We start from the raw sequence: 26,702 nt of genomic DNA, 5'->3' as shown, positions 1-26,702 counted from the left end.
AGAAGATAGGAGATTCTCACGCTGACGAGAGGTATGTGATGCTGTAAAGTGAACAAAGTATATTTCTACAATACCATGGTCGAAGAATTCTAAAAATAAACTATTATTGCATTGTGAAACAGGTTGGGTCTATTTTAAGGGAATCAGCGAAAGAAAGAACCTGCTGAAAATAAGCTCATTGTTCGATCGAAAGACACGAGGGAGGAGGTGGGGGGGCAGAGGAAATTAACAGGACGATCTGACTACACGTTATACTGGTAAACTTTATTCGTCCTAAGATATTCGTTAGATGTTTGTTGTTCATTTTGTGTGGGGAGCATTTCCTCACATGACCGTCTCATTTTCGTATCGAATAAATGTTTCGCTTAACTATCGACGCGTTATTACTACAACAAAAAACACAGACCGAATTTGTCGTGACATTTCCCTCCAAAAGGGCGACACGAGCGGCGATCGCTAGGATAATTATTGTACACAGTACGGAAAGAAAACTGAGCGACGAAGAACTGTATGTAACATGGATGACCCGATAATTATCACCCATTTTTGCATTATAAAACAGCAGAACAAACATAATCAACATGATGTGTGGCTATTCTACGCTTAGTTTGTCTTATCGCGAAGAAGGCGAAGACACTAGTAGTATAGAAAATATATAATTTAACAAACACAATCAATCCACTTAACTGAGTAGAAAAGAAAAAGCTCTCTCGTTATCCCGTCCGGACACAACCGACTGCTGTCTTCGGGAACGATTCCTGATCCGGTTTTGCATCCATCCATGCATCGATTTTGGAGTGTGTCAAAAGGGCGGGAGGATCTTATCGATTTTTCTCCGGCGCCGACTTAGTTTGTTGCGAGGTCGAGTTTTGAATGCTAGAGTGATTGTTTACGTTCGGCGGAGCAACTGGTTCGGCTTCCGCCGGTTCACCCATGTCACCGTTGGTTTCGAGACACTCTTCCGCGTCATGGTGCTGCGTTGAGCTGCCACCACTGGACGCGGCCGCATCAGCGGCCTTCTTCGTCAACGTCTTCTGCAACACGTGCGCATCCGCCGGTTCGATTCGTTTGTAGTAGTGCTGTTTGGTTTCAACGATTTCGAATCCGAACCGTTTGTAGAACTCGATGGCGCCCTTGTTGTCCACCTTCACGTGCAGGAATATGCTGTCGAAGTTGCCGTCCCGCTCGACGCAGTTCAGTATGTGCTGCACCATGACCGTACCGATGCCGAGCCGCCGGTACGGATAGAGACAACCGAGGGTCATGATGTACAGGCGGCGCATGTTCTCGGACGTATCGACGCGGGAGCATACTGCCCCGACCACCACGTCGTTGTAGTAGGCCAGCTTCGCCAGCTCGCCCGATTGGAGCACATCCAGATAGAATTTATTGTTGTACGACACCGGCAGCACGACGGTGTTGATTTTCTTCAGCTGCTTCAGATTATGGTGGGTCACGTCGCCCAGCTCGATGTTGGCCCTGGGGGGTGCCTCGCGGATCAATCTGCAAGGAAGCCAGGAAGGAAAAATTAGCGAAATGAAAACAAAATATTGAGGTTAGAGTAGTCCGGGGGAGCCTCTGCTCGAAGGACGATAGCTCCGAAACTGTGCGCCGTACACTTACCGAGTCATTTTCGTTATTACTGCAACGGGACACAGCAAAACGCAGCCTGAATGGGGGAAATAAACTTAATTAAGAGAGGAAAATCACAAATTTTGGACGCAACAAGGCGCCTTCTTTGCACTGATCGACTGCTTCGAACTGGACTGACAGCGTAAAAAACGATGCTGTCAAATGCAAAGTGCCTATGCAATGTAAAGGTACAACTATTTTCTGCTGTCAAGTGCACCATTATTGAGGGAATGTTATACCCTTATTAGACAAGGAATGTATCAGTCATATTTTTCCAGAAGTTATCTGCCAAACGCTCTTGACAGATACATTCCTTCCTCAAAATCGGAATCAGGCATGACCGGTTCCGATTTTCTTTCGACTGGCATTTATATGTCAAAGTAGCGATTTGTTTACTTTTTGCTTTGTTGTTTGCAACGGATTTTGTTCGTTACTCTAGGATGAACAAAACGCTAAATTCAAACGTGAAAATGATCAAATAACTGCAAAACCCTTTTTGTGGAACTTTTCGTTATTACACGAGCGGACATCAGTTTTATGTCAAACGCCCTGCCAGAGCCTACTTTGACAGTAAAAGGATGCCCGGTTGACAAAAATTCAAATTTTTTACAGCTGTCATGTAGTACCAGCAAGTTTTTCCATGGCAGATTGCTGGGACTCTTGCTGGAACTACATAGTACCAGCAACAATGTCAATTTCTGTCAACCGGGTGGAAAAATATGGCAGATAAATTCCTTGTCTAATAAGGGTATTACAGGGATTTTCAGATGATCCCAAAACAGCAGCTGCATTATTTCTAACTGCAGCACATGATATTCCAACTGCATCAGTTGATTTTATACCGCGATCATGTTCATTATAACTTTGTAAGTTGAAATCAGAAGCGTAGCAGTTGATATTATAAGCCTGCTACAGCAGCTTGAGCGAAGTACGCAACTAGCATAGCACCCCAGCAGCACAAGAACGGAGGAAAGCGCATGCTAAAATCGATTAGTTCGACAAGTTCCGTTTTGATTCATTATCCTCCAGCTTTGCTCGATACATCGTTCGTGTTCTGTATTCAACAGTGTTGCACGGAAGCATTAATTGGTGCCATAATCAATAGAACCACCCAGGATTCAACAGGATTCAACCAGATTCAGTCGGATTCAACAGGATTCAACCGGATTCAAATCGGATTCAAACCGGATTCAACCGGATTAAAACCGGATTCAACCGGATTCAACCTGATTCAACCAGATTAACCTTCAGATCTACAACCGCCTACCTGGGTAAGTTTTGCCCTTTTACTTTGCGATTACTTCGAATTGAACAGTTATATCGACTCGAAATTCATGGAATGCCTCATGCAACATGTTCTCTATCATTCTGCCGAAAACCGACCTTTTATTTTTATTCTAAGTATTTTTTTACACCATTTTTCTATTTATACCCCTTAAATCTACAACCGCCTACCCGGGTAAGTCATACGTTTTGTATGAGAGTTTATATTTTTCTGTACCAAGAAAAACCACCAGTAGGTGAAAGGAGGTGCCTCTCGGGTTTTTCTTTTTATATTTATAATGAAAACAATCCAAATTTATCTAAGACACACTATGAAAGACTGTTTTACTCCTCGAACTCCTCGAACAATTAGTAATGAGATAAACTCGAAGACGATGTACAAATATGCAAATTATGCTACATTTTGGACCACACAGCGGAAACGAAAGCATTCTAGGTGAACTTTCATAATTTTCTACACAAAATAATAATTTATTAATTGCAAGAAAATCATGATGCAACGGGTTGAATTAAATACAAAAGAAACTGTTATCGTTTGAAACAAAACGATCGAATTTATGTATATGAGCTAAGTTTTAAAATGTTAAGGCTTAAATATTAGTTGTAACAATGTATAATGAAGAATTTCCTCCAGATATCCCACTGAATTTACTGAGGAACATGAACATTTCCAAAACGTAAAATTTAATAGAAAAATATTTTTACATCTTTGAAATTTCAATTTATAAGCAAAAATGTTGAAGACACCAAGAAGTTACTTCACCAGAAACTTAAGGAGTATAAACAAACACAATAACTTATTGAAAATGTATGGTTTACAGAGTTGGCGATTGTAGATCCATGGGATAAAATATATTTGAATGAAAAAATTACTTACTTATCGAATTTTTAATATTATTATTTGAATGGGATGTGTTAGAAAACATTCTTAAGTATCATTACTGAAAATTTCAACTCACTGCGGCATCTAGAACAAAAGATATTAGCTTTGAAGCACAGCAAAATGCAAACCCCCATGCAAAACGTATGGCCTACCCGGGTATGCGGTCGTATGTTAACGTAGGTATTTTTGGTCGTAGACCTGAAGGTTAAACTGAATTAAAATGGGTTCAACCTGGATTCAACCGAATTCTGAGGGTATTATGATTGGGAGCGCGGAAATGTAAACTTCTCGACGCTGGCCCATACAAAAGGTAAACAACACTTTGAAAAAAGCGAAAAAATGGCTGGGCGTCTCGACGATCCAAAACGACGCCACCTGCATGTCGAGACGATGCGCGGATACGAAACGACGCGCGTCGTTATCGTCGAGCAGTTTCAAGCACCTCCTGGTCGATGGATCTCTATAGACCGTATGTGTCCGAAGCATATGTGGGTTCTATGGATCTTGGTATTTACCAAGAACATGATAATTCAGGATGCACTTTTCATATCAACGTTGTGTTTAGACAAGTCACTTTGATTTATTTAGCCATTTAGCCATAGTATAAAACACACCAATAACTCGATCGTTTTGAAAATTGATTAAAAATCAAAGTGCTCGAAACTTGTTAAAAACTATATATTTATATACCTTGAAATACTTCCCGGTTGACAAAAATTCAAATTTTTTGCAGCTGTCATGTAGTACCAGCAAGTTTTTCCATGGCAGATTGCTGGGACTCTTGCTGGAACTACATAGTACCAGCAACAATGTCAATTTCTGTCAACCGGGTTGTATAAATACCCAGGTTGCTATTCGAGCAAATATGCGGAAACTTTCGAGCAATAACGCGGAACTGGATCATAATACCCTCATCTATCCAGATTTAACCCGGATTCAAATCGGATTCAACAATTTGTGAAATGTCGTTTTGCGCAACATGAAGCTACCTGCCACTAGCAATACCTTGGGCTTCCCTTTGTGTTGTCATTCGTACCGAAACCTTCGAGACTGCTGGATTGTTTGTTTGCGAAACGAAGAAAACAGTCGTAATTACCATTTTTAACTTTACAAAGTGGTCCACGAAAAACCATCTCTCGGTGAAACAACCAGTTAAGGCGTAAAACACAAAATGGGAGCCGTTTTGGGCCTAGTTTCAGCAGCCAATGTAAGTGCACCGTGAGTAATGGATTTGAACCAACATACTCGTTTCTCGTATTGATTTTCCGTGTTGGTCGTATCAAGGCCGCGGTGAAAAAAAAGGAATAGTAATGCTTGTTTGCTTTACTTTTATGTCCCAGTAATTTGATAAGCAAGAAAATACCGCTTATCTGCTGGTTTTTATATTCGTTACTGGTTTAAAGAACAAAAGTGAATCACGGAGAAGCAAGGATTCTGCGGCTACCGTCGAATAATTAGATGATTCATCCATTGTGTTTTTGCCCTCCACCATCTTTAGCTGGCATGCTGCTGTACGGGAACCGCTTGTTCCCTGTGCTGTTCGTTGTGTCCATCTTCGATGAAGTCCAACTCGGTCGCCACCCGGTTCATGTACGCCCTGATGCTGGTGCTCGGAGCAATCGTTGGGGCGATAATGTTAACACCGGGGTTGCAAGAAGCCCTACGAAAGGTACCGTTCTGTGCAAACTCGACATCGGTCGTTAAGGATGTGATTTCCATCGACTGTGATGCGGCCGTCGGTTATCTGGCGGTGTACCGCATCTGCTTCGCCCTGGTGTGCTTCTTCACGCTGTGGGCCCTGATGATGCTCGGTGTCCGCTCGTCGAAGGATCCCCGGGCGGCCCTGCAGAACGGCTTCTGGGGCATCAAGTTCATGATCGTGGTCGGCATTGCGATCGGTGCGTTCTTTATCCCCGAGACGGGCTTCGGAGTGGCGTGGATGTGGGTTGGCCTGATCGGTGGGTTTGCGTTCATCCTGGTGCAGCTCGTGTACATTATCGATTTCGCGCACAACTGGGCCGAGGCTTGGGTGAGCAACTACGAGCAGGATGAATCACGCGGCTGGTTCGCTGCGCTGTGCTGCGCCACCGGCGTCCAGTACGCGCTTTCGCTGACCGGTGTGGCACTGCTGTTCGTTTACTTCACGCAAGCGGACGACTGTTCGCTGAACAAATTCTTCATCACGATCAACTTGATCCTCTGCATCGGGGTGAGCATCCTGTCGATTACGCCGCGCGTTCAGGAAGCCCAGCCAAAGTCGGGACTGCTGCAAAGCTCGATGGTGATGTTGTATACCGTCTATCTGACCTGGTCGGCCGTCGCCAACAACCCGGATCCCGAATGCAACCCCGGTTTCTTGGGCATCATTGGGGAGAAGTCGAACAAGGTGCACTTCGACAAAACAAGCATCATCGGATTGGTTATCTGGTTGCTGTGTATCCTCTACTCGTCCCTGCGCTCGGCTAGCAACGTCTCCCGATTCTCTGATCCGGAGAAACAAGGTAAGATAGACTTCCCTTTAAGGTATCTGTTACAAATGGTTTGTAAAAACCTTGTAACGGAGCAGCTTAATGTAACGGGCTGAGTACCAACTGATTACTTTTGCCCGTGGAACTCACGGGTAAAAGGATATAAAGGGGGGCCACAGATGTGGCACACTCAGTGTGAAAAAATAGCCCAATAAAGGACTAATTTTTTAGTTTTTCCCACAAAGAAACTCTCAAAGAATTCCTTTATTTCACACTCTCGTTGCAGTTGCAACATTCTAAAAAATTAGTACATTAAAAACAAAAAGTTAACTCAGTAACAAGTGCTTCGCGATTGGTTTCGAAAAAAGGACGCGTTCGCGGTATGAAGTGAGAAGAAAATGACCGAACGATATTTGGCGGGATTCATCGGCAGCGTACGCGATGGCGTCGGCGCAAGATGCGCTATGCCGGAATACCCGGATCGGGTCACATCACTTCAAGGCGGATGGTTTTCTGGGCAGCCGGCAAGATGTGATTTCTACACGCCGAGGAGCCCCGGATGGTCGTATCCTACGCAAACGGAGCCACTACGCTACGAGCATGCACTGGGCCAGCCGTGCCAAAGGTCGAGTCAAGATGCCCGCTGGGAGCCGCCTGGATGGCACCACCGAAGCGCATCCTCGAGCTCGATTGAATCGAGCCGACCACCAAACCCTACTTACTATAGGGAGCACGAGCTGGAGCAAAGCTATCAGCTTAGATTAAGGCAAGTTGAGCTTGCCGAAATAGAGCTCGAAAAAAGAAAACTCGAGCTAGAGATGAAGAAACGCATCGCAATGGAGCAAGCGATGCGCACACGGTGGGAATGCGAAATGGACGCACTGGCGCAAACGGAGCGCCATTTTGCACACACCACGAAACACGGCACTTCAAGTGCAAATGCACTCCACACTACACACTCACACACTTCGCGACACCACACGGCAAATGGCACTGAATACGGTACACGGAACACTAAAACACCTTTGGAAGCAGTTCGTCCAAGTTATGCTCCATTCACGGAGGAGCAAATACGCGCACGTAAGGTGATGGATTGGAGATTGCCGGTATTTTCGGGGTCGCCGAAACAGTGGCCGAGGTTTATCGAAGCCTACGAAAGGTCAACGAAACTGTGTGGCTTCTGCGACATCGAAAACCTCCAGCGCCTGAGAGAAGCTCTCCAAGGAAAGGCGCGCAAAATGGTTTCGATGTCGTTAATTTTTCCCGCGACGGTTCATCTTGCGATTGAACACTTGAAATTGCGGTACGGCAGGACAGAGTTTAGCGAAGAAGGTTACCAGAGCGGAACGAGTGCGATGCAGAATAATGTCCTGAAAGAAGAATGCGAAATTAATCATTCTTCGCTACCACTGATGCCCTCCGTGACGGGACAAAACCAGAACGATACCGCGCTTGTGTTTACCGAACTGGCGCAGCATGCACCATCTGTATCGCCCAAGGAGTCTCGTGTAACGGCGGCAACACTAGCAGCCACGGCAGGTACAGTTACTTCAGCAACGCCTTTGTTCGTGGCAGCGGGTACGGAAAGGTCGGAATCCACCGAAGATACTCCGGACCCATCGATCGTGTCCCAATCGGTGCATGTTACCGAGCATCCGGCACAACGGGAGCACTTCACTGCGATCGTTATCGCACCTGGCATTTCGGATAGCACCATTGGAGATGAGCCGGACGAGGACACTAACGGTGGCGAGTTTCAGTCATCATTGGCTGCTTTGTCGAATGATCCGGCAGCACCAACAAGTAACGAGGTTGACAAACTCGCATTTGATAATTCCGTTGCCGCTGTGCTCACGCGCCAACAGCCACCTTTGGAGACCGTCCAGGAGGAAGGACCGCCTGCGCAGCTTGACCCGTCGTCAGCGCTGCAATTTCACGCCGCTGATAGTGTTCCTGGTTCAACGGAGCTGCAGCGGCATCCCACGATCGCGGTTGCCGAAGAAGCGGCTGCGATGAGTAGCAGCGTCGAGATGAATCCCATCGGAGCCAGCGGTCGGAGTAGTGTTGCTATCAATCCCGGTAGTTTTATTCGAATTTCGGCTGCTTTCCTAGCGGTGCTCGGTGTGATCAGCAGGCGAATCGCGATCTCACTGGATGGAGAATTACGTCGGCCAAAACCACCAAACGATGTGCCGCCAATCCGTGCGCTCAAACCACCTGACGAGCGCATTAATCGGGTCGCTGTGGCTGGAGCCTAAAAGGAAAATAATTAGCGACAATTTTGACTGGCACGAATTTACCCGGATTATGGATGCTGTCCTGTTTGTAAACCGCGTTGCTTTGACAGATGGCTGGCCCGTAACATTAAGCTGCGATTGTCTAAGTAGCACACAACACAGGGGTGTATGTGTGTACTGCCGAGGAGAATGTTACAAATGGTTTGTAAAAACCTTGTAACGGAGCAGCTTAATGTAACGGGCTGAGTACCAACTGATTACTTTTGCCCGTGGAACTCACGGGTAAAAGGATATAAAGGGGGGCCACAGATGTGGCACACTCAGTGTGAAAAAATAGCCCAATAAAGGACTAATTTTTTAGTTTTTCCCACAAAGAAACTCTCAAAGAATTCCTTTATTTCACACTCTCGTTGCAGTTGCAACAGTATCAGTTAACCATAATTTCGAAATGGCTGTTGCAAGATCTTAAGCATGTCGCTCTCCATTCCATTGTTACTAGCCCGTTTATCCTACAGACTGCGACTAATATATTGGGTTTTCAATTTTCTATCTTTTATACTCGGTAAACCGCCACGTTCGACACAAACTTTCTTGCTTTCTTGTGTGGGCTAAAATGTACTAACAACTGTATACAACCTGGTCGTGGCCGTAAATCTATTGCTCAACGTCCGGTGCCGGTTGTAACCGCAACAAATCCTACGGAAAATCTAATAATTAAAGATCTTACAGCTTCTCTCAGCGACGATGCTGCGGCCGGAGACCGAAATGGCAACGAGCTACGTGATAACGAAGAGGAAGCCGTCGCCTACAACTGGTCTCTGTTTCACGTCGTGTTTATTACGGCCACACTGTACGTTATGATGACGCTGACCAACTGGTACCAGTAAGTATTGAGGATGATAAAAAAAAAACAATCCCAACTTTTCGTGTGATTTAATGATTGGAAAAACTCCTGCTATTCCTCTTTTTTCCAGACCTAACTCGTCACTCGATACACTGAACGCAAACGCCGCCTCCATGTGGGTTAAGGTCGTCTCGAGCTGGATGTGCGTCACGCTGTACGGGTGGACACTTGTCGCGCCGATAGTACTGTCCGATCGTGAATTTAATTGAACTGACGTGTGCTAGAATATTTTATTCGCGACTAAATAGTAGCGACTATTGGATCTTAACGTTTTTTTTTTCTTTAGTTTTACATGTGATATGTGGTGTATGTTTAAAGGAAACTGAACTTTGTTTAACCAACCGAATAGGAATTAATCGCACCGGTTCATGATAGCTGGGTGCCTGCTGGTAATGCGAAGGATGGATGTACTGAAATATTCTACTGGAACGAGTTTGAATTTACGATTCGGCAGATAAATATTCACTTATTAGTAATACTCAAACTAATCACTTGCAACTAGAATCAACATTGTATTTGTCCTGGTACGTTTAGCTCCAACGCTTTTCTTCCACTCTTTACAACACAATATCGCAGCCCGGTGTATTTCATATGCATAACCGTAATGTAAAAACCAGCATCTAAGACGATTATCCACAGAAATAAATGAGAAAGTCGTTGAACACCAAAAGAGGGAAGTGTCTTCTTCTTATTCTTGCTCAGCGATGATTTAGCCCAGTACAGCTTTTGCATTCAGCTTTCTTGGCCTTCGCAAGGTAACGAGGAGACAGAGAACCCTAAAGGATCAAGGAGCGGCCATATGTCCCGATTTTCTTTGCCTAACCTTACTGTCTGTCTCAGTGGAAAGTGTCGGCTTTTGTGTTTACTTTACATAGCTTGCGCCTGGGAGCGTCATTTTTGCCTCCCAGCGGCCAGCTCTATCCGTTGGACCGTTTTTTCACGGCCCAATATTTCCATCATTTCCGGTACGGATGGGCCCTCCTGCAGGCCGCTCAGTCCCGACCGGAGCGCCTTCATGAGCTTCTCAAATGCAAGATGGTTCCGTTCGGCAAACGCTTTCATGAAGCGGCTGAGCTCGGACTTGTTGAACTCCGGTACGTCCGCGTCGGTGGCAAGATTTTTGGCGAGCAGTGCCAAAATGTCTACGATGAGGGAAAAGTAATTGCAGAAAGAATCTTACGAGAGGGGTTTTGCTTGGTTGTGCTAGTTTCGCCTTACCTGAATCGATCAGCTTCTCCTTCGAAGGTTGCGGTAACACCCACAGGAAGGACAGTTTACCCTTCACCAGGTCGTTTAGGGAATCTATTCTCGGAAGCGACCAGCTTAACACATCTCGGACGTGCCCGGGATCGAGCTGCAACTGTTTGGCGTCCTTGGCGAACTCTTTTCGTACCATTTCCGTAACGGCTGTCACGATCCGTTCGGCTGCTTCTGGATCGTTCTCTAGCCGATATCGTATCTCAGCCCGATTAAAGTGCTTCAGGAGCTCGGGATTGAGTCGACTAGAGTTTGCGTTAATTTTTTTCAGATCAAACTGCTTTATCAGGTCGGTCAGCTGGGGAGCTTCTATTTCAAGCAGCTCCCGGTCGAACCCTCCCCCACTCTGGGTGATATAGTTAAGTAGGGCCTGCGGGAATGTCCCATTGTTACGGTAGTGTTCCAGCTGAACGTCGCCCTGTCTTTTGCTGAGTTTCGATCCATTCGGGTTCATGATGAGGGGCAGATGAGCGTACTGCGGTGGCCGCCATCCGAACGCGTGGAACAGCTGAATGTGCTTTGGGGTGGATATTTGCCATTCGACCCCACGCAACACGTGCGTGATACGCATGTAATGGTCATCGACGACGTTGGCAAAGTGGTACGTCGGGTAGCCGTCCGATTTGATGATGACCGGGTCACCCTCCTGTTGTGCAATGAAGTACACGATCTTTCCGTAGATCAGGTCGTTAAACTCGTCGCCCTTCGAGGCGAGCCGAAAGCGGATGCAAAACTTATCGTTCTTTGCCAACCGTTCCGCAATCTGGCCCGGTGTTAAATGCCGACATTTATTGTCATACTTTGGCACCTGGCGCAGCCGGAGCGCTTCCTTGCGCAGCAACTCCAACCTTCGCTCGGTGCAGAAGCAGTAGTACGCCCGGCCATCTTCCATCAGCTTTTTCACCTCTTGCTTGTAGATATCGTACCGTTGGCTCTGTGTGTAGGGACCGTAAGGGCCCCCCTTGAACGGATCCTCGTCCGGTTCGACGCCGGCCCATTTCAGATCAGTGTACAGCTTTTCTGCCGCACCCTCGACGAACCGTTCCCGGTCGGTGTCCTCGATACGAAGCACAAACTTCCCTCCGTGCTGTTTTGCGAACAGATAATTATACAACGCGGTACGTAAACCACCGAGATGCATGAAGCCTGCGAATGAGGAATGGTAAGCGATGCAAGATAACAATTTTTCCATTGGGTTATGCCCGAATGAAACCCGGTACCTGTCGGGCTCGGTGCAAAACGAACGCGCACTTCTCCGTCGTCTTGAGACGGTTGGTCACAGTACGACCGTGTGCATCCTAAGGAGGTTGATCTCAGCACTGCCCGCAACCCCACTGGAAGACTAGTTTTCCACACTGCGCCGGAAATTACGCCCATAACTATTTATTCTCGGCGAACTATGCTTTCATGCCGCTACGTAAATATTCCGTGTGTACTTATTTGTTTTGATGTAGCGAGGTTTGACGTTTTGCATCATAACAAACCGGAACAGGGTGTTTCGAGATTAATCTTGAAATTATGGGATATCGAAATTCACTGCAATTAAATACAACTCGTGCGTCTCTAACATTAAAAAAATAGACTTAGAACTACCTTCTAAAACGGTTTATGATTAACTTAAACTTAGGATAAAATGTTTTTAAATTGTAATTAACCGCTACACCATACGGTAGCCCTGAAGCGTCAAACGATAAACAGCTGTTCGGATGTCATCAGTATTCCGTCAATGTTCAAATAACCCCACGGAATAAAAATGGTTTGTTGTTCAGTGTAAAAATTCCCTGCCCGCGCTAAACAGAATGTTTGTAGCTGTTTTGACGTAAACTTCCCTGCCCAGAATGCAACTGTAACATTCTGCAACATTCCGGGCGAACTTACAAACCACCGGAACCAACAAAAGCTGTTCCCCCCATCTTTCTGTTAGTCTTTCGAACACGAGTGCTACGTGAACAACGAATGCGTTGTTCCAACTAGCGGAGCGTGCACACAGTCCCCGTAGTCGTGACCTTCGTTCGACGAAGCATTCTATTGCCAACAGCATTGCGCGTGAGTAACCACCATGAGGAACTATGTACCAGACTTAATCATTTGGTGAGTTTTCATACTGTCGAAGGCATGGAGGGGGGAAGTAAACCCGGTTAATCCCGTACGTTTGTGTGTCGTTTTAGTTTTATCGTTATCGTTTCGATAACGACCGTACGGATAGTATCGCAGATCCTACACGAAACACTTAGCGATGGGCCCGATCTCAGTGCGCCGCCACCGGAAGGAAGTGCACCCCAGGTGGAACTTTCACTCAGCCAACTCATCGATAGAAAGTCCAAGGAGTACTCGTGGCTCCTACGGTTGATGGTGAACGTGTTTGGATACCTGTGCATCTTCGTGCCGGGTGTGCTGATCTACAAGTACTCCAAACGCAGCAAATATCTCGAACGCTCTGAACGATCGCATCTTTCATCGTTGGTAAAGTTTTGCTTCTCGGGAACCGATGGAACCGATCGGTCGCTCGACGGAGGAAGCCAATCCGGGGGCAAAGTAAAGCGCACAACGACCCAGGAGTGTATCCTCCTGTGCTACTGCCTGTTCGGTCTCATGGGATCGTATCTTACCTGGGGTGTGCTGCAGGAAAAGATCATGACGCAGGAGTACGAAGGGCCGGAAAAGCGAAAATCGCACTTCAAGGACTCCCAGTTCCTGGTGTTCTCGAACCGGGTACTCGGTTTCATGATAACCGCCGTGTACCTGGTGGTCAAGCGCCAATTTCGCCACCGGGCACCGCTGTACAAGTACTCGTACGCTTCCTTTTCGAACATCATGAGCGCCTGGTTCCAGTACGAGGCGCTCAAGTTCGTCAACTTTCCCACCCAGGTGTTGGCCAAATCGTGCAAAATCATACCGGTGATGATGATGGGCAAGATAATCTCGCGCAATAAGTACGAATTCTACGAGTACCTTACGGCGATCATGATCTCCGTAGGGATGATCTTCTTCCTCACCGGTTCGGCGGACGAATCGAAAGCGTCCGCCATGACTACGCTGACCGGGGTGCTGCTGCTGACGTTCTACATGATCTTCGATAGCTTCACGTCGAACTGGCAGGGCGAGCTGTTCAAGTCGTACTCGATGTCGTCCATCCAGATGATGTGCGGCGTGAATCTGTTCAGTACGCTGTTCACGGGCGCCTCGCTCGCCATGCAGGGCGGATTCTACAGCTCGCTCGTGTTTGCCGTCGATCATCCGAAGTTTGTGATCGACTGTGTGATCCTGTCGATTTCTTCCGCCATCGGCCAGCTGTTTATCTTCTACACCATTGCGACGTTTGGTGCGGTTGTGTTCACGATCATCATGACGCTCCGGCAGGCCATTGCCATACTGCTGTCGTGTCTCATCTATCAGCATCGGATCTCGTTCCTCGGTGTGATCGGTGTGCTGATCGTGTTCCTAGCCATATTTCTGCGAGTCTACTGTAATCAACGGTTGAAGGCAATCAAACAACGGCATCAAGCCGCGCCCGGTGGTACTAGTGGTGTTTCGGCCAAACCACGCATCAACGTCTAACCACGTGCGGTGGTGCGGACTGTTTTACTTAAGTAATTGCTACGGCAGTTGGACAGGAATTGCATTTAAATGCCTAACAATTGTTGACGAACAAAGGTGTTCATTCACGGCGGTTGTAGATTTATTTATAGATCCAGTTGAGCTTAAACTAATTTGGTATGGTAACAATTGACCAAAGCGCTGAATGCTGCACAGTTCGGATACCTGTCCTCTTTGATAGATGTTTCCTGTACCAGAATCTTCTTTTTCGATTGAATGAAATATTGCGCCAACTATAACATCCTCGAATTGTGATATCCACTATCGATTGAGTTTTCCCCTGCTTATATTCCACCGGACGTGACCAGCGGTATAGGTTAAAAATATATATTTTTATGCTTACGTATACTACTATCGACCATGCTAGACGAAGCGTGAGTAATCTGTAATTAAGTTGCAATAGCCAGAACCGAATCGAACGTTTTAAACGCTTAGATGCTTGTTAATCAACCAAAAAATGAAAAATAAACTGATTGTGAGTTGCAAATATGTGTGTAGTGTTCGTATGATGGTTAATAAAAACGCAAATTGCATGGAACAATAAAACGCTCGCGTTAAATTATTTGAAGAATTAGTTATTAAAAAAACTAAACCGAAAAATTATGTCGTTAATTATTGAGAGATAAAATGGATTTCACTTAAAGATACAATAATCCTTACATATGTTTATTCTCGGCGTTAGTATAAAACTTTGATTCCCGGATTAAGCGAGATTTTGCTAACGACCAATAAATTAGATATATTTAATATCAAATTCCACCATCTATAGAAAAACATTACTGTTACTGACGCGTTGCCTACCAGTAAAGTGATTTATAATGAGTGTCTCAACATTCTGCGAACCTTTAAAAGCTGCCGGTAGCGTGTTAGTCTGCGAAACATACTTTATTTCGAGTTAGTTTTGTCGTCGCACCGTGGGTGCGCAATCCAACAAGAATCATGGACAACGGGAAGCAATTACAATGGATATTTCAAATGATCACACTCAACTTGCTGCTGCAGGTAAGAATATCGTTACAGTTATGAACGCCAAATCTGAACGACGTTGGAGTGTCTATAATGTTGATCGATGTAAAATAATCTAGGGCATCGACGGTCAAACCACTGTTGCTCCGGTCAAAGTTCAGAAGGTATGTTATGAGGGTAGCATTAGGTAAGTGGGTTGGATAGTAATCATATTTACTTTGCTTTTACTCGCGTGCTTCAATGTACAAGAAAGCGGATCGATTGATCATCATGGATTATGAAAAAGTAGGAACAGCGGTAAGTATCCTTCGCTGCGTCGTACCTGGAAGCGGAAAATTCACATTTATCTTTTTTTTCGCTTTGAAGATCGCCCAACCGAATGCAGCAATAAAAGTGCAGGTACTTAAAAGAAAATCAGTTGATACACACTATTCGGGAGTTTTTCGCTGTAATTAATGTTTTGTAACTTTTTTTTTAATAACAGGCAACAACAAAACGGACAACTAGCGGTCAGGTATTTTGTAATTTGTCTTGGAAATTATAATAGTGGGCTAGTAAATATATATATATAAAATATCTATTCTCATAAAAAGGCATCATCAGGCAATACGTTCAATGCCGCAGGAGGTGGCGGGGTTATCACTAAATCGGTACGTATCTTCAAATGGGTTACATAGTTTGTAAAACATGTTGAAATAACCGTGCTACTGCAGGGGGGATTCTTCTACAGTGTCGGAGTAAACCAACCGGTTGCTGATGCTAACGTGACGGAGTGTACGAATTGTACCACAGAGTCGGATAATTATGTGTGGAACTATGACTATGGTAACTTCACTTGGATGACCAACTTCAGTTACCCTGATTATGGTGTCGATCTAGGAAACGATATGGGTAAAACGCCTGGAAATCATTTCACAAGGTTCCAAACTGAGTAAAATATGTTTTGCTTGATTCTTTTACCAAAGTGACAAAGAAAATTATAGTGCTAGACAACACGACGCTGGGGCCTGAAGCGGTAGGCGATCCGAGTACTACTGTAGCTCCACGTGAAACGGACAGACAACCTTCAGTTGTTGTTATACCCACACCGACCTCCGACAAAGTTGTGCAAGGTTCTCCAAAGGAGTCCGATGGTACGATAGCTGCCACCTCGCAGATAGGACCGACCGTATCGACGACGGAAGTAACCGAAGCGGCCACTACCTCCACGACCGATGCTCTAAGTACTACCAGGAAGAAGATAAAACGAAAGAAAACAACAACGACCACCACAACGACCACTACCACGACTACGACCACTGAAGCGCCGAAAAAGAAGCTGAAGAAAAAGAAAGTAATGAGGAACGAAAAAGAACGTAAAACATCGCCCAAAACCACCACTGCAACAACTTCCGCTCGGGGTAAAAAACGGACCACCACCATCGCCTCGGCCACCGGATAGGTATTTTCGACCCACCCTAAAGGACCCAGCCATGTGGCAAGCCCGATGGCACCCAGCTCAACCGTTAAATCACCAGCATAATCTTCACATTCGTTTTGCCCAAACGGTGGTAGCATTTTGTTGTTGTTGTTGTTGGATTGCTTTTATGCTGAACAGTAAAAATTAACCAGAATGGGTTGAAATAAAATGTCTAATCCCTGATGCCCTGTTGGGGAGGTTGCTAAAGCAAAGCCAAGGCGCCGTTAATGATAATGCCATTTCGACAGTGGCGCAAACTAATGGGAAATTACAAATGAATTCACCACAGGGACCCGACTCCCCTGTTCCGAGGCACCGATGTAAGTTGTTTGCCATTTTTGATGAAGGGGATTTTTCTTAAAACAGATGAGATCCTCTTTATCCTTCGTCACCGTTCAGGGACAGATGGAAGGTAAGCTGTGTTGCGCTAATGGGGGTTTGGACCGTTTGATACATGGCCAAATGTAGCCATTTTGTTTGGTGGAAGATTTAAATAAAAATCAAGCCGTAAGTAACATGCATGGGTTTGACAATGATTAGCTGTATGCTTTCTGGTTTGTATCGTAAAGCATGAGCTAAAGCCAATAGGCAATACGAATTCATTTCGGAAGTTTGAAATGGGTCGTAAGAAACAAAGATACGTTTGCTTGTTACGATTATAATTTTGAAATTGTAGGAAAAGACATTTTTAATAAAATAAATCTTATAAATCTTACCGAGCAAAAATCAGTGCAACTTGGAATTCTAAGAGATTTAACTCACGGAAACGTTTCAACTGATGTTTATTATTCTAGTGTCGAAATGAAACCTTTTTGCTTTGTGATTAACTTCAATTTAGAGTATAGTAATACTATAGTGTATTCACTAGTTAAAGTTTTGGATGTAACATACTGTAAAATTGTGCTGAAAACACTCTGCCACGTGTCCATAGTTTACCTTGTAATAACGATCATTACAACCAACTTCAAATAAAACTTGCAAGTTATGGAATTCCAAGCAGCAGTATTGCGCGTAAAGCACCATCCATTTAAAGTACAAACTAGTACGAGGCACGCCGCAATCGCGAAATAATTGCGGTCCCATACACCCCTCAAATGGCAGCCACACACGCTAATTGACTGTTATTGGCGAAGTGAAGTGAGTCGGTGTGGATAGTGGTGTAGAAAATAAAAAGTGGTAATGATAATGTGGGCATAATGTGGCTTGAGCGACTGCTGATAGCATCCAACTGGAGACCGTCGGAATGTGGCAATGTTTTCTTCGCGCGCAACAATTTAATGCTATTTTAAACTGTGACCGCGGCTGGACATGAAGATATTTAGAAAAGATTTGTGGAGTGGTAAATAATGATAATAAACAGTATGGCATCACTGATGAATTTTAGTGGGTGAATTCTATTCTATATGGCAGTTTTGTGCCTCGTAAAAAATATATAAATTTTTTTATTCAAAAATGTCCACTTATTCTATTCAATATTTTTTCTCATTGGAAATCAGTTTATTGTTTTATGTCGTATTCATTCCCACAACGTTAAAATGCGCCAGGCTTAAATATGCAAGGGATAATATTGATGGAAAATGTATACGAACAAAGTAAAAACTACCGTTTGATTAATTTTTTTTAAATTTCCTTTGGTAATCCCACACCGACAAGAAAAATAAATAATGCTATTACAAGGGACCGGAAAGTCGGGGAAAACTTCTGAACGAGGGAAAACGTGGGTACAGGAAACATGTACACATTGATAAGGTTAAACCTAATTTCCTATCAATTTTCTCTCGCTGCTAAGACGCGCAAGCATAAAATGGAGAATGCATCGCAACGGTGAACACATTGTGTAGGGAAAACTACGGTAAAAACTGTTACTAGACCGGCAAGATACGATGGGAGGGGGAAAATGGCTGACCCTGGCCCCGCCAACCATGCACTTGTTGGCGTTGGTCGGGCCTTTGTTTTGGCTTCACTCGACCAACGGCTGGTATGGACGTCGTAAAAGCATACAGTTTACGGCGACGATCCTTGGTTGAAGATTTGTCTTCGATCGCCCTTCGGTTCGGCGAGCCGGTCGGTTAAAAGACACTTTTCTGGGCCGGAAGTGGAAAATGTTGCCCCACTTTCGACGGTTGGGTTGTTTGCGTGTTGAGGCGTTCGGTACAACGGATCGGTGCGATGCTTTGTTCCGAGAAAGATCTGGCTCTGGCAGGAGTATGGTTTCCTCAAAACGAAGCCATCATAGACAGGATTCGCCATGGACCCGTGAGGCGAATTGTTCGTTGGGTGTTTTTGTGTATGCAATGCTTTGTTTTCACCACTCCTTGGCTTGGAATGATTATTTTATTTTTGTTTATTGTTGCGCACGTCAGTCCAGCAGGTGAAAGAAAAAATGAATATTTATAAAACAACAGATACAACATTCTCTTCATTACCATTACCGTTTGAATAAAAACGAAATGTAGCCCTTCGTCTTCCAAGATTTATGAGCATTTTTACGGTCGAAGTGATGAACGTTTAGCTGGCTGAGGTTGCACCGCTTTTTTCAGCAAAAGCAAACTTTTATTTTCATTTTGTGCAGCCAAACGAAGAAACAAAAGCGCTTGGGTGATTTTCAATCTAAATCAAAACAAAGCATCAGGGTCAGGGTTACGGAAAAATGGTTTAAAAAAATCAATTTCCGTTTACGCTGAGTAATTTGAATTGAAAAAAAGAAATATGAAATATTATTATTATTTATTGAGGTATGACGGACGTTGCCGTATTGTTAGAGAAGAAATATGAAATACTGTGAGAATAAAAATCCATTTGAATTTCAACATAAAAAAACATAAAAACAAAATTTTTGTTTGTCATTAAACCAAATCCCATCACACAAGGAAACGAATCAATGGTCGATAGGCATAATGAAAATTGGTTCCGCTCCTCGAGCTGCCATATTGCAGTACTATAGGCCTTGCGTAACTCTTCCTCCCTCACTCGTTTTACACACGGCCGTTGTAATCAGTATGGAAATCATGATTCTCATTTCAAACAACCATGTCATCTCCGATCGTTGATATCCTCATCAACCTCATAGTCGTCTTCACGGGTTGGGACGAGGATTACGGGAAGCCGAGAAAGCACACGAAAGTTCACATGTGAACCAGCTAAACTGGATGTCATTATGAGGTGGGGGGGGGGCTGCTGCTTTTTTATACCTACCAATCCCTCGTTGTGCTCGGCTAGGCACCCACGGAAAAAGGGATTTCAAAACGATGGTCCAGCTGGCGAAACGTTTTCCAATCAATGTCATTCCCATTTCGGATGAAGTTGGCATGCATATTTCAGTACGACCGGCTCGGAGGTAGTAACGGCCAGCGTGCTGAGCCGTACCTTGTGTGAAGCAAAAGCTCATCCAGTTGACCGGATGTATGGAGTCAGTCAAATTTAGAACCATCATGGTGAGTATTGCCTATAGTTTAACCTTTGCCTTTTTTTATCCAGCTTTTTCGTTCACTTTGAGCATAGAAATAATGGTGGAAATTTCGGTCCTTTTTCTACATTATTAAAACACGTCGCTTTTTTCCCTCAAAACCAAATGCTACCATTTCCATTAGCACGAAAGTTAAGTGACGCACATAAATCGTACAACTACCGGTAGGTCTCGAGCGTACTGACGCTACTTTTGTATCCAAAAATAGGAACCAAAGTGAATTTCCTGTGCGAGACGACCAAATAGAATAATTCATGACCGTGCACTTAACGACGAATTACTGAATTATACTAAATCGAGAGATAAACGAGGCGAACGTTCATGTAAGAAAGATGAAACGTGGATGAAACACGCCCAAAAAAAAAAATATAGTTGAGGTAGCGCGTAAAAAGGGTTCAGGCATGGAACGCTCCACTGTGGAGGTATGTAAGTAACATCTGCACAATATGGACCGTTGGGTCGGAATGTCCTGGACGTAATCATATTTTCTTATGTTTTTTGCTCCCGTAAGAGCCACAGCATGTTCGAGGCCCAAGACCATTCTGTTTGGGAAAGCAGTTCCAGGATACTCCCAGAACCGGGGAAAGTTTGGAAAATTCTTTCGCTTTATTTATCCGTGCGAATTTGTCATTGGAATACGTGGTAGGAAATACGCAACGGTGGATGTTCTATTTCACCAGGTCAGTAGACAGGAAAATTGAGCAAATAATTTGGTATGGAGAAGAAACGATTGACGGCACGCTTCAAGATTTATGGAAATGAAAAAGTATAAAAAACAACGAAACAACGCGCCATCCGAACCAAATGTCTAATAGGGTTGCGTGGCAGTAAACAGTGAGCTTGAATGACTTCCGCTCCCCGAACGCACGAGGGGCAGGAAATTGGGGCTGTTTCCGGTTCTTTCCGGCATATAAATTTGTCTGATGGATGACGGTAGCGTCTGATGCGTGCTCTCGTACGTATCCATTCACAAAAAATCGACCACCGGCGGCATGTTGATCGCAGAGATCGCCCTCACTCCCGCCAACCTTTGCCGAAACAATATACTGCTGAATCAAATCTGCCCTTCGACGGCAAAGTGGATCCGCCGTTACCAGAAGCCACCGGTTGTTAGGACATGATTTAACGGACGGCAAATATTTGTGGCCAGAATTTATGCACAGCTACCGGCCTGATATACCGGCCTTTCGCGTTTGCTCTGACTGCTAACAAAGCCTTGAAAAAACACCGGTGAAAAAGATTCTACACAAACAATCTCACCCGAAGTGGGCGGGTGTGCCTCTGGTGGGTTTTGGTACATCTGTCGAGCGTACAGCGATAATCTGCGGAAACAGGAAGCGAGGAAGATTGGCAAGGAGAAACACGCTAAAGCAATAAGCCCGAAGTGGTAGCAACAACATTCTTTGGCGCGCTTTTTCTTGGAATTTGGCCTGTGCTCGGGGAAGGAATGCCATTAGCTACAGTTGATCGGAGGTGTAAAGGAGGCAGCGGGATATTGGGTGCTATTATTAGTGCTTATCTCTGGCTCAGGAAGAGGAAGGGTTCGATACTTTATGAATTTACCCTAACGAGGTGGGTGTACACAAGGGCGAGACAGTGTCAGTACTGTTTAGAACTGAATCATTTTAAACGAAGTGTCTTGAACAATATAGCGTTAAACCTTTTGAACAAAACAATTTTTTTGTTAATGTCTGTTACCACGGCTTAAAACATGACTTGTGTAGAACTTGGACTTTATATACAATTTTGTTTTACATGATAAAAACCGTATTCGGCATGAACACCCATTTTTAATATTTTCCATGTTTTATTATCATCCAATCAATACTTCCAGATTAATTCTTCTTCATTCCTCTTTAATTGATTGTTTTCCATACATTTTCGTATTTTGTTCAAAATTTCTTTTGAATAACTAGAAGTTAAATGTTAGTTTTTTTTACAATGGCTGTTATAGTTGTATAGGATGAATGTGTATGTTATTGACTTATCCAAATGAAAATTCTATCTACATATTCTTAATCAGTTGTATAGGCTTTAATTGAAATGATTCCTGTTGTTTTATCTGAATAACTTGGAATGTGCCTACAAGCTTATTTATGCTTGTTTTCACTAACTTAAAAAAAATGGAACATGAGATCAACATTTCCACAACAGTTCGCTAGGCCTTTGTTCAATCAAACAAATCTTCCTTTTTGTTTCAAAAGATGAAACACGTACCTACCAACACACGAGCCATGATGTGCATACAAAATACAACAAGCCATAATTATGGCTGATGATGCCAAACCCCAAATCGATCGTCTATCTGCATGCCAAGCGACGACGTTGAACCATTGCCGGCGTGCCAGCACTACGTCGATACGGATAACAGTGTCGGAAGTTATTCTTGGGCTCCATAATTTAAAAGCCTTCAACCTTCAGGCAGGAAAGAAAAGGCGAGCGAAGAGTGCGAAACGGAAGCAAACAACAACAGTTCTGTTCCACCTTGTGTGCGCCTCCCTTGAGCGTGTAGACGAATGTTCCTCTTGGGGGAGAGGTCGGCGTGAAAATGAAAACTGTTTGCATACGTATGACCGATCGCGGGCACACAGCCACACACAAACGCACTTCAAGCCGCTGGCCCATTGATGGTCTTTTGTCTACGTAGCATTCATTATGTATGGGCTCGGTATTTTCGGCTGCACATCCTTTGTCGGTACGTTGGTTTTTCCAGCGTACCCGCATGTTTACTCACGGGGTACAAAGAAACCGAAAACACGTTCCCGAGATGTACCCTGTAGGGGCTTGGGCAAAAAGAAAAAGAATACAAAAGGAAAAACAACCCTGGAGACGACACAAAGGGCTGGAAGGTAGCAGTTTGAAAACAAAAAGCCGAAGGAATTTTCCATTCAGAATAGGACGCACCCCGGATGCGTTGTTTAGCGCACAGTTTTCCGACGGCAAGTGCGATTGGCATGCCGACCGCTTTCCACTCGGCTTCGGAGCACTCACGGTCGTGGTTAAGTGAATTCGATTAAACGCTTCGTAAATGGTATTAAAGATTTTTTTTTAAAGGATCTCGGCAGGTTCGTGGTCGACCACGGTGTGGCCTGAGTGTCGTGAATTGGTAACTCAAACGTTTCGTGTTTTGGTTGCCGTCACGTGAGTATGGCGTAACAAGGCGTGTAGCGTTGTTTTCGTGCGAAGAAAGAATAAGTCTTGCTCGAATGCGAGATTACCATCCGCACGGTCTTCGTGTTAATTGTCACGTGTCACTAAATGGTGCAGTTGTTCGTTCTCTTGATGCACGGTTATTATGGACAAGCACTGTTTGCTGGCACTTCAAAATTATGTTGCTATATTACACGCTCCGCGTGTTGTCTATCGGAACTCAACGCCCAAACGAGAACATGAATGGATTCCGACGCTTTTCGAGAGGCAATTGCTTCTCTAGCCATTTATAGTACATTCTTCTGCGAGTACATTTCCGTAAATGGCGGAACAATCCACTCCACGTGCCGTCCCGAACGTAGCACTCCTTGAGTGCACCAACGCCCCGAGAACGCGCAAAACCCGACGGACCGAAACGCGTTCAAGGCGTGCTTGAATATCCTCGCTTCGGGTTCGGTTTCCATTTTCGTGTCCTTTCGGTGGCGTGTGTTTGTTGTCGCGACATGGCGGGCTACGGCGATGTGTGCGTGTGTATTTGTACGTCTGTGTGTGCCGGTCGTCCTTGCGAAGTTGCACTCTCCGGTGGCCACGATTTCCAAGCATCCGTTTCGACCGAAAACACCAGATTTCCGTTTAGTCTGGTGCGAAAAATCACATGATACGGTTTAGTGTTCAGGCTGTGGAGCGGACCCGTTCAAGCAGACGGTTAGTGCTTCATCCGACGACGTGCTCGGGACGTGTGTTTCGTACTTCCCCGTACTTTTCCTGTGTTTCAGTGCCATACTCCAGTGGGGAAGTCTGTGCCAGTGCAGCCGGAAAGGCTTCTTCCCGAGCGTACACATACGGGTCGGGGGGAACTCAATGACGTCGCGCACGTATGTACATTTAAATGGGTTGCCGAATTTCGGGCATGCCGCGCCTGTTCCGGAACGAAGGGATGGAGGAATGCGGCGAAATGCGATTGAACTAGAACGAAACTAGGTCCCGATCCACCCATCCTCCAGGGCAGCGTTAGGGAAAAGCGCATAATTTCCCTGATTAGGCAATGGTCGGACACTTTCCATTGGGAATGGGAATGGCCAGTGTTGGTGACCTTTTTTGGTACCAAAACCACAGTAGAGTTTTCCAATTTAGTGCGTTATTGTGCTGTAAACTGCAGTAAATCCCGCTAGTGGAACAAACGAAAAAGAATAAAATGAGTAATTGAACTTGCGAACGCAACAAATTGTGCCACTCCCGGGCGGACTTTGCGCACGGTTGCAAGTGATTATAACACCCCGCGCACCACCGCCCCGGGGGCCTACCGGTGGAAAGTTAAATTGTTGCCGTACCGTTTTTCACCAAACCCTTGCGAGGACCGAGCACTGCGGGGGCTCCCATGTAAAATGGTTCTCACCGAAAGTGGAAAGTAATAATTAAGCTATCAACAACCGATTAAATGTGGCCATTAATATTGTTTGTGCTTTCTTTAGTCGGGTGTTCGCTTCGGTGGAAAGTTTAATAAAATAAAATAAAGTGCCCGATTTGCTGACCATGTTTTGCGGCGGTGCATTACACAACTGTACAGTGATCCCCCGAATGGTTGATACGTGAGGCTTTTACGTCGTTTTGTTTTTTGTTCCCCTGTAGCATGCTCTTATTTTAACGTTCGTTTGCGTTATGGTAAAGTTTCATATCAACCTGAAGTGATGCTAAATAAACCGATTGAAACATGAAACAGTGAGAGAGGCAAAACAAACCCATCCAACCAACACTATCGATCGTTGAGCGGAATTCAGCACGATATTCAATCGATCGGCGCTTCAAGAATCGGACCCATCGAGTAGCACGAACGTGCCAGCTGAAGGAGAACTTACAAACGGCCCCAACATGGATAAGGATTTAACGACTGCACAAAGGTAATTCTTATTGCGACACAATAAATTTGTTTTACCAATCGACCTGCTGCCGGTCTGTTTCCCATTCTCTAGCAATCGTAATCGACTTTTGTGTTACCCATTTCTCATTTAATGGTTTCATGAGTTAGTCGTTTGGCGCGTCAATCGATCGGTGTAGTGAACAGCGAAGTATATATCCCAACACAACACCACTTTTTCCTTATCCAAACCAACGCTGCCGAGCATAAATTTGCGATGCTGATCTTCCCGGCAATCAGAAGGTCGTAAAGAGAATGCTATCAAATAAATCCTCCCCTTTGGTTGGTTGTACCTTTTCCACTGATCGGTTACCGTCCGTTCGGCCGTTTAAAGTTGAAAATGTGTGCTTCACAGTTTGTCGAACGGTGCTTATCCGTTTGTATTTACCTTGGTGTGAGGTGTGGCCACGCTCCTCGCAATGATGGGTTCATTGCAGGCTTATTAAATTGTGCGATAAGGTGATAAAACATTTCATGGTTGTTTACCCAGTCTGAAGTTACCCCGAACCCGAGCGGGGGTGAGTGACGGTGGCGATGGGAAACGTGGGATGGAAAACGAGCAGCCATAACCATTCGGGAGAAGGATAATGCCTACAGCACCGTTTTTCGACCGGTGGTTTCGCTGTCGGAATTCACACACAGCGTGTGTGTGTGTGTGTGTGTATGTAGGACAAGTGTATCAAAAACCACGATAGCCACTCGTAACGGCTCGGGCGTTAGGGCAGGCTGGGAAATTGATCCAAACCCGTTATCGACTGGCATACGACTGCCGGTGTCGAAAATTCAATAAGCTCATTTGCTAATTGCTTTGAGCCCATCGCCATGCCGACTATGGAACGGTAATGTGCGCCATTAGGGTGCTGTTGTTCGGTACATGCCCGTTTATTGCCTACGAAGATAGACACGAGTCGTATTGTAGCAATTGGCCTGTTTGTGTCACCGAGTGCTGCTGCAGATCGCACGTTCTAATTAGTCCACCAACGGGGTGCGCCAAGCGAGCCTTATTGGAGGGTTAGAGCAAATAGAACCCTTATGACTATTGGTTGTATTTAGGTGCACGAAGGAGCACCGCTAATGTATCGGGCAACATTAGGAAGGGGGGAAAAAAGATGGTACAACAAAGCCGAACGAGAAATAGAAGAAAATTGACTCGGTTTGTGAATATTGTTTTCTATTAAATGTCGACTCCAGAATGTGGAACTTCTGTACAGTTACAACATAAGCGCTTGTGTTTAATTAATACATGATAGTCGCAGTTTTTTAATAACTTGTTAAAAAAAGAAGCGAGGAAAAACAGAGGATATTTCACAAGTGTAAACAAAATTTGAGTCATCAATTAAGTAAAGAAAATCGAATTGGCGCTGTGGTTTTATGGAGCATAGTTTTCCATTGAAAAGACAAGTACATTTTAAGTTAGATTTTGGTAAATCGCTTTTATTACTACAAAAAACAGAAAACTCTCATTTTTGTATAAACAACTTTTA

The 26,702-nt window shown here is 44.8% G+C and overlaps 4 protein-coding genes across 6 annotated transcripts; 2 read left to right on the top strand and 2 right to left on the bottom strand.

Annotated features, from left to right (window-relative positions):
* Positions 1 to 243: 243 nt before the first annotated feature.
* LOC131286459 (probable N-acetyltransferase san) lies at positions 244 to 1,761 on the bottom strand. The gene is made up of 2 exons (XM_058315412.1): positions 1,624 to 1,761; positions 244 to 1,503 (listed from the first exon to the last, which is right to left on the bottom strand). The coding sequence occupies exons 1-2, from the start codon at positions 1,629 to 1,631 to the stop codon at positions 822 to 824; spliced, it is 690 nt and encodes a 229-aa protein (XP_058171395.1). The 5' UTR covers positions 1,632 to 1,761; the 3' UTR covers positions 244 to 821.
* Positions 1,762 to 4,847: 3,086 nt separating this feature from the next.
* LOC131286096 (serine incorporator 1) lies at positions 4,848 to 10,085 on the top strand. Of its 3 annotated transcripts, none has more exons than XM_058314964.1 (4): positions 4,848 to 5,006; positions 5,298 to 6,300; positions 9,234 to 9,387; positions 9,479 to 10,085. In XM_058314964.1, exons 1-4 carry the CDS (start codon positions 4,971 to 4,973, stop codon positions 9,615 to 9,617), a joined length of 1,332 nt encoding a protein of 443 aa, XP_058170947.1. In that variant the 5' UTR covers positions 4,848 to 4,970; the 3' UTR covers positions 9,618 to 10,085. The 3 variants fall into 3 exon arrangements, with proteins under 3 accessions (XP_058170947.1, XP_058170946.1, XP_058170948.1); XM_058314963.1 differs by having other exon boundaries at positions 9,225 to 9,387; XM_058314965.1 differs by having other exon boundaries at positions 5,298 to 6,305; positions 9,248 to 9,387.
* A 156-nt stretch (positions 10,086 to 10,241) lies between these two features.
* Positions 10,242 to 12,080, bottom strand: LOC131287317 (probable glutamate--tRNA ligase, mitochondrial). The gene is made up of 3 exons (XM_058316356.1): positions 11,886 to 12,080; positions 10,627 to 11,811; positions 10,242 to 10,550 (listed from the first exon to the last, which is right to left on the bottom strand). Exons 1-3 carry the CDS (start codon positions 12,040 to 12,042, stop codon positions 10,300 to 10,302), a joined length of 1,593 nt encoding a protein of 530 aa, XP_058172339.1. The 5' UTR covers positions 12,043 to 12,080; the 3' UTR covers positions 10,242 to 10,299.
* A 365-nt stretch (positions 12,081 to 12,445) lies between these two features.
* LOC131286652 (adenosine 3'-phospho 5'-phosphosulfate transporter 1) lies at positions 12,446 to 14,781 on the top strand. Its single transcript, XM_058315635.1, has 2 exons — positions 12,446 to 12,756; positions 12,834 to 14,781. Exons 1-2 carry the CDS (start codon positions 12,725 to 12,727, stop codon positions 14,221 to 14,223), a joined length of 1,422 nt encoding a protein of 473 aa, XP_058171618.1. The 5' UTR covers positions 12,446 to 12,724; the 3' UTR covers positions 14,224 to 14,781.
* The last annotated feature ends 11,921 nt before the right edge of the window (positions 14,782 to 26,702 follow it).

Source organism: Anopheles ziemanni, chromosome 3, assembly GCF_943734765.1.
Source record: "Anopheles ziemanni chromosome 3, idAnoZiCoDA_A2_x.2, whole genome shotgun sequence".
NCBI lineage: Eukaryota > Metazoa > Arthropoda > Insecta > Diptera > Culicidae > Anopheles > Anopheles ziemanni.
Note: the sequence above shows the minus strand (reverse complement) of the source record. Positions and strands in the feature narration are given on the sequence as shown.

Coding starts and splice junctions, on each gene's coding strand:
- LOC131286652 (XM_058315635.1), top strand. CDS start 12,725: ATGAGGAACTATGTACCAGACTTAATCATTTG. Junction 12,757..12,833: donor GTACCAGACTTAATCATTTG/GTGAGTTTTCAT, acceptor GTGTCGTTTTAG/TTTTATCGTTATCGTTTCGA.
- LOC131287317 (XM_058316356.1), bottom strand. CDS start 12,042: ATGGGCGTAATTTCCGGCGCAGTGTGGAAAACTAGTCTTCCAGTGGGG. Junction 11,812..11,885: donor TTTTGCACCGAGCCCGACAG/GTACCGGGTTTC, acceptor CCTCATTCGCAG/GCTTCATGCATCTCGGTGGT. Junction 10,551..10,626: donor GGAGAAGCTGATCGATTCAG/GTAAGGCGAAAC, acceptor CCCTCATCGTAG/ACATTTTGGCACTGCTCGCC.
- LOC131286096 (XM_058314963.1), top strand. CDS start 4,971: ATGGGAGCCGTTTTGGGCCTAGTTTCAGCAGCCAAT. Junction 5,007..5,297: donor GCCTAGTTTCAGCAGCCAAT/GTAAGTGCACCG, acceptor CACCATCTTTAG/CTGGCATGCTGCTGTACGGG. Junction 9,388..9,478: donor ACGCTGACCAACTGGTACCA/GTAAGTATTGAG, acceptor TCTTTTTTCCAG/ACCTAACTCGTCACTCGATA.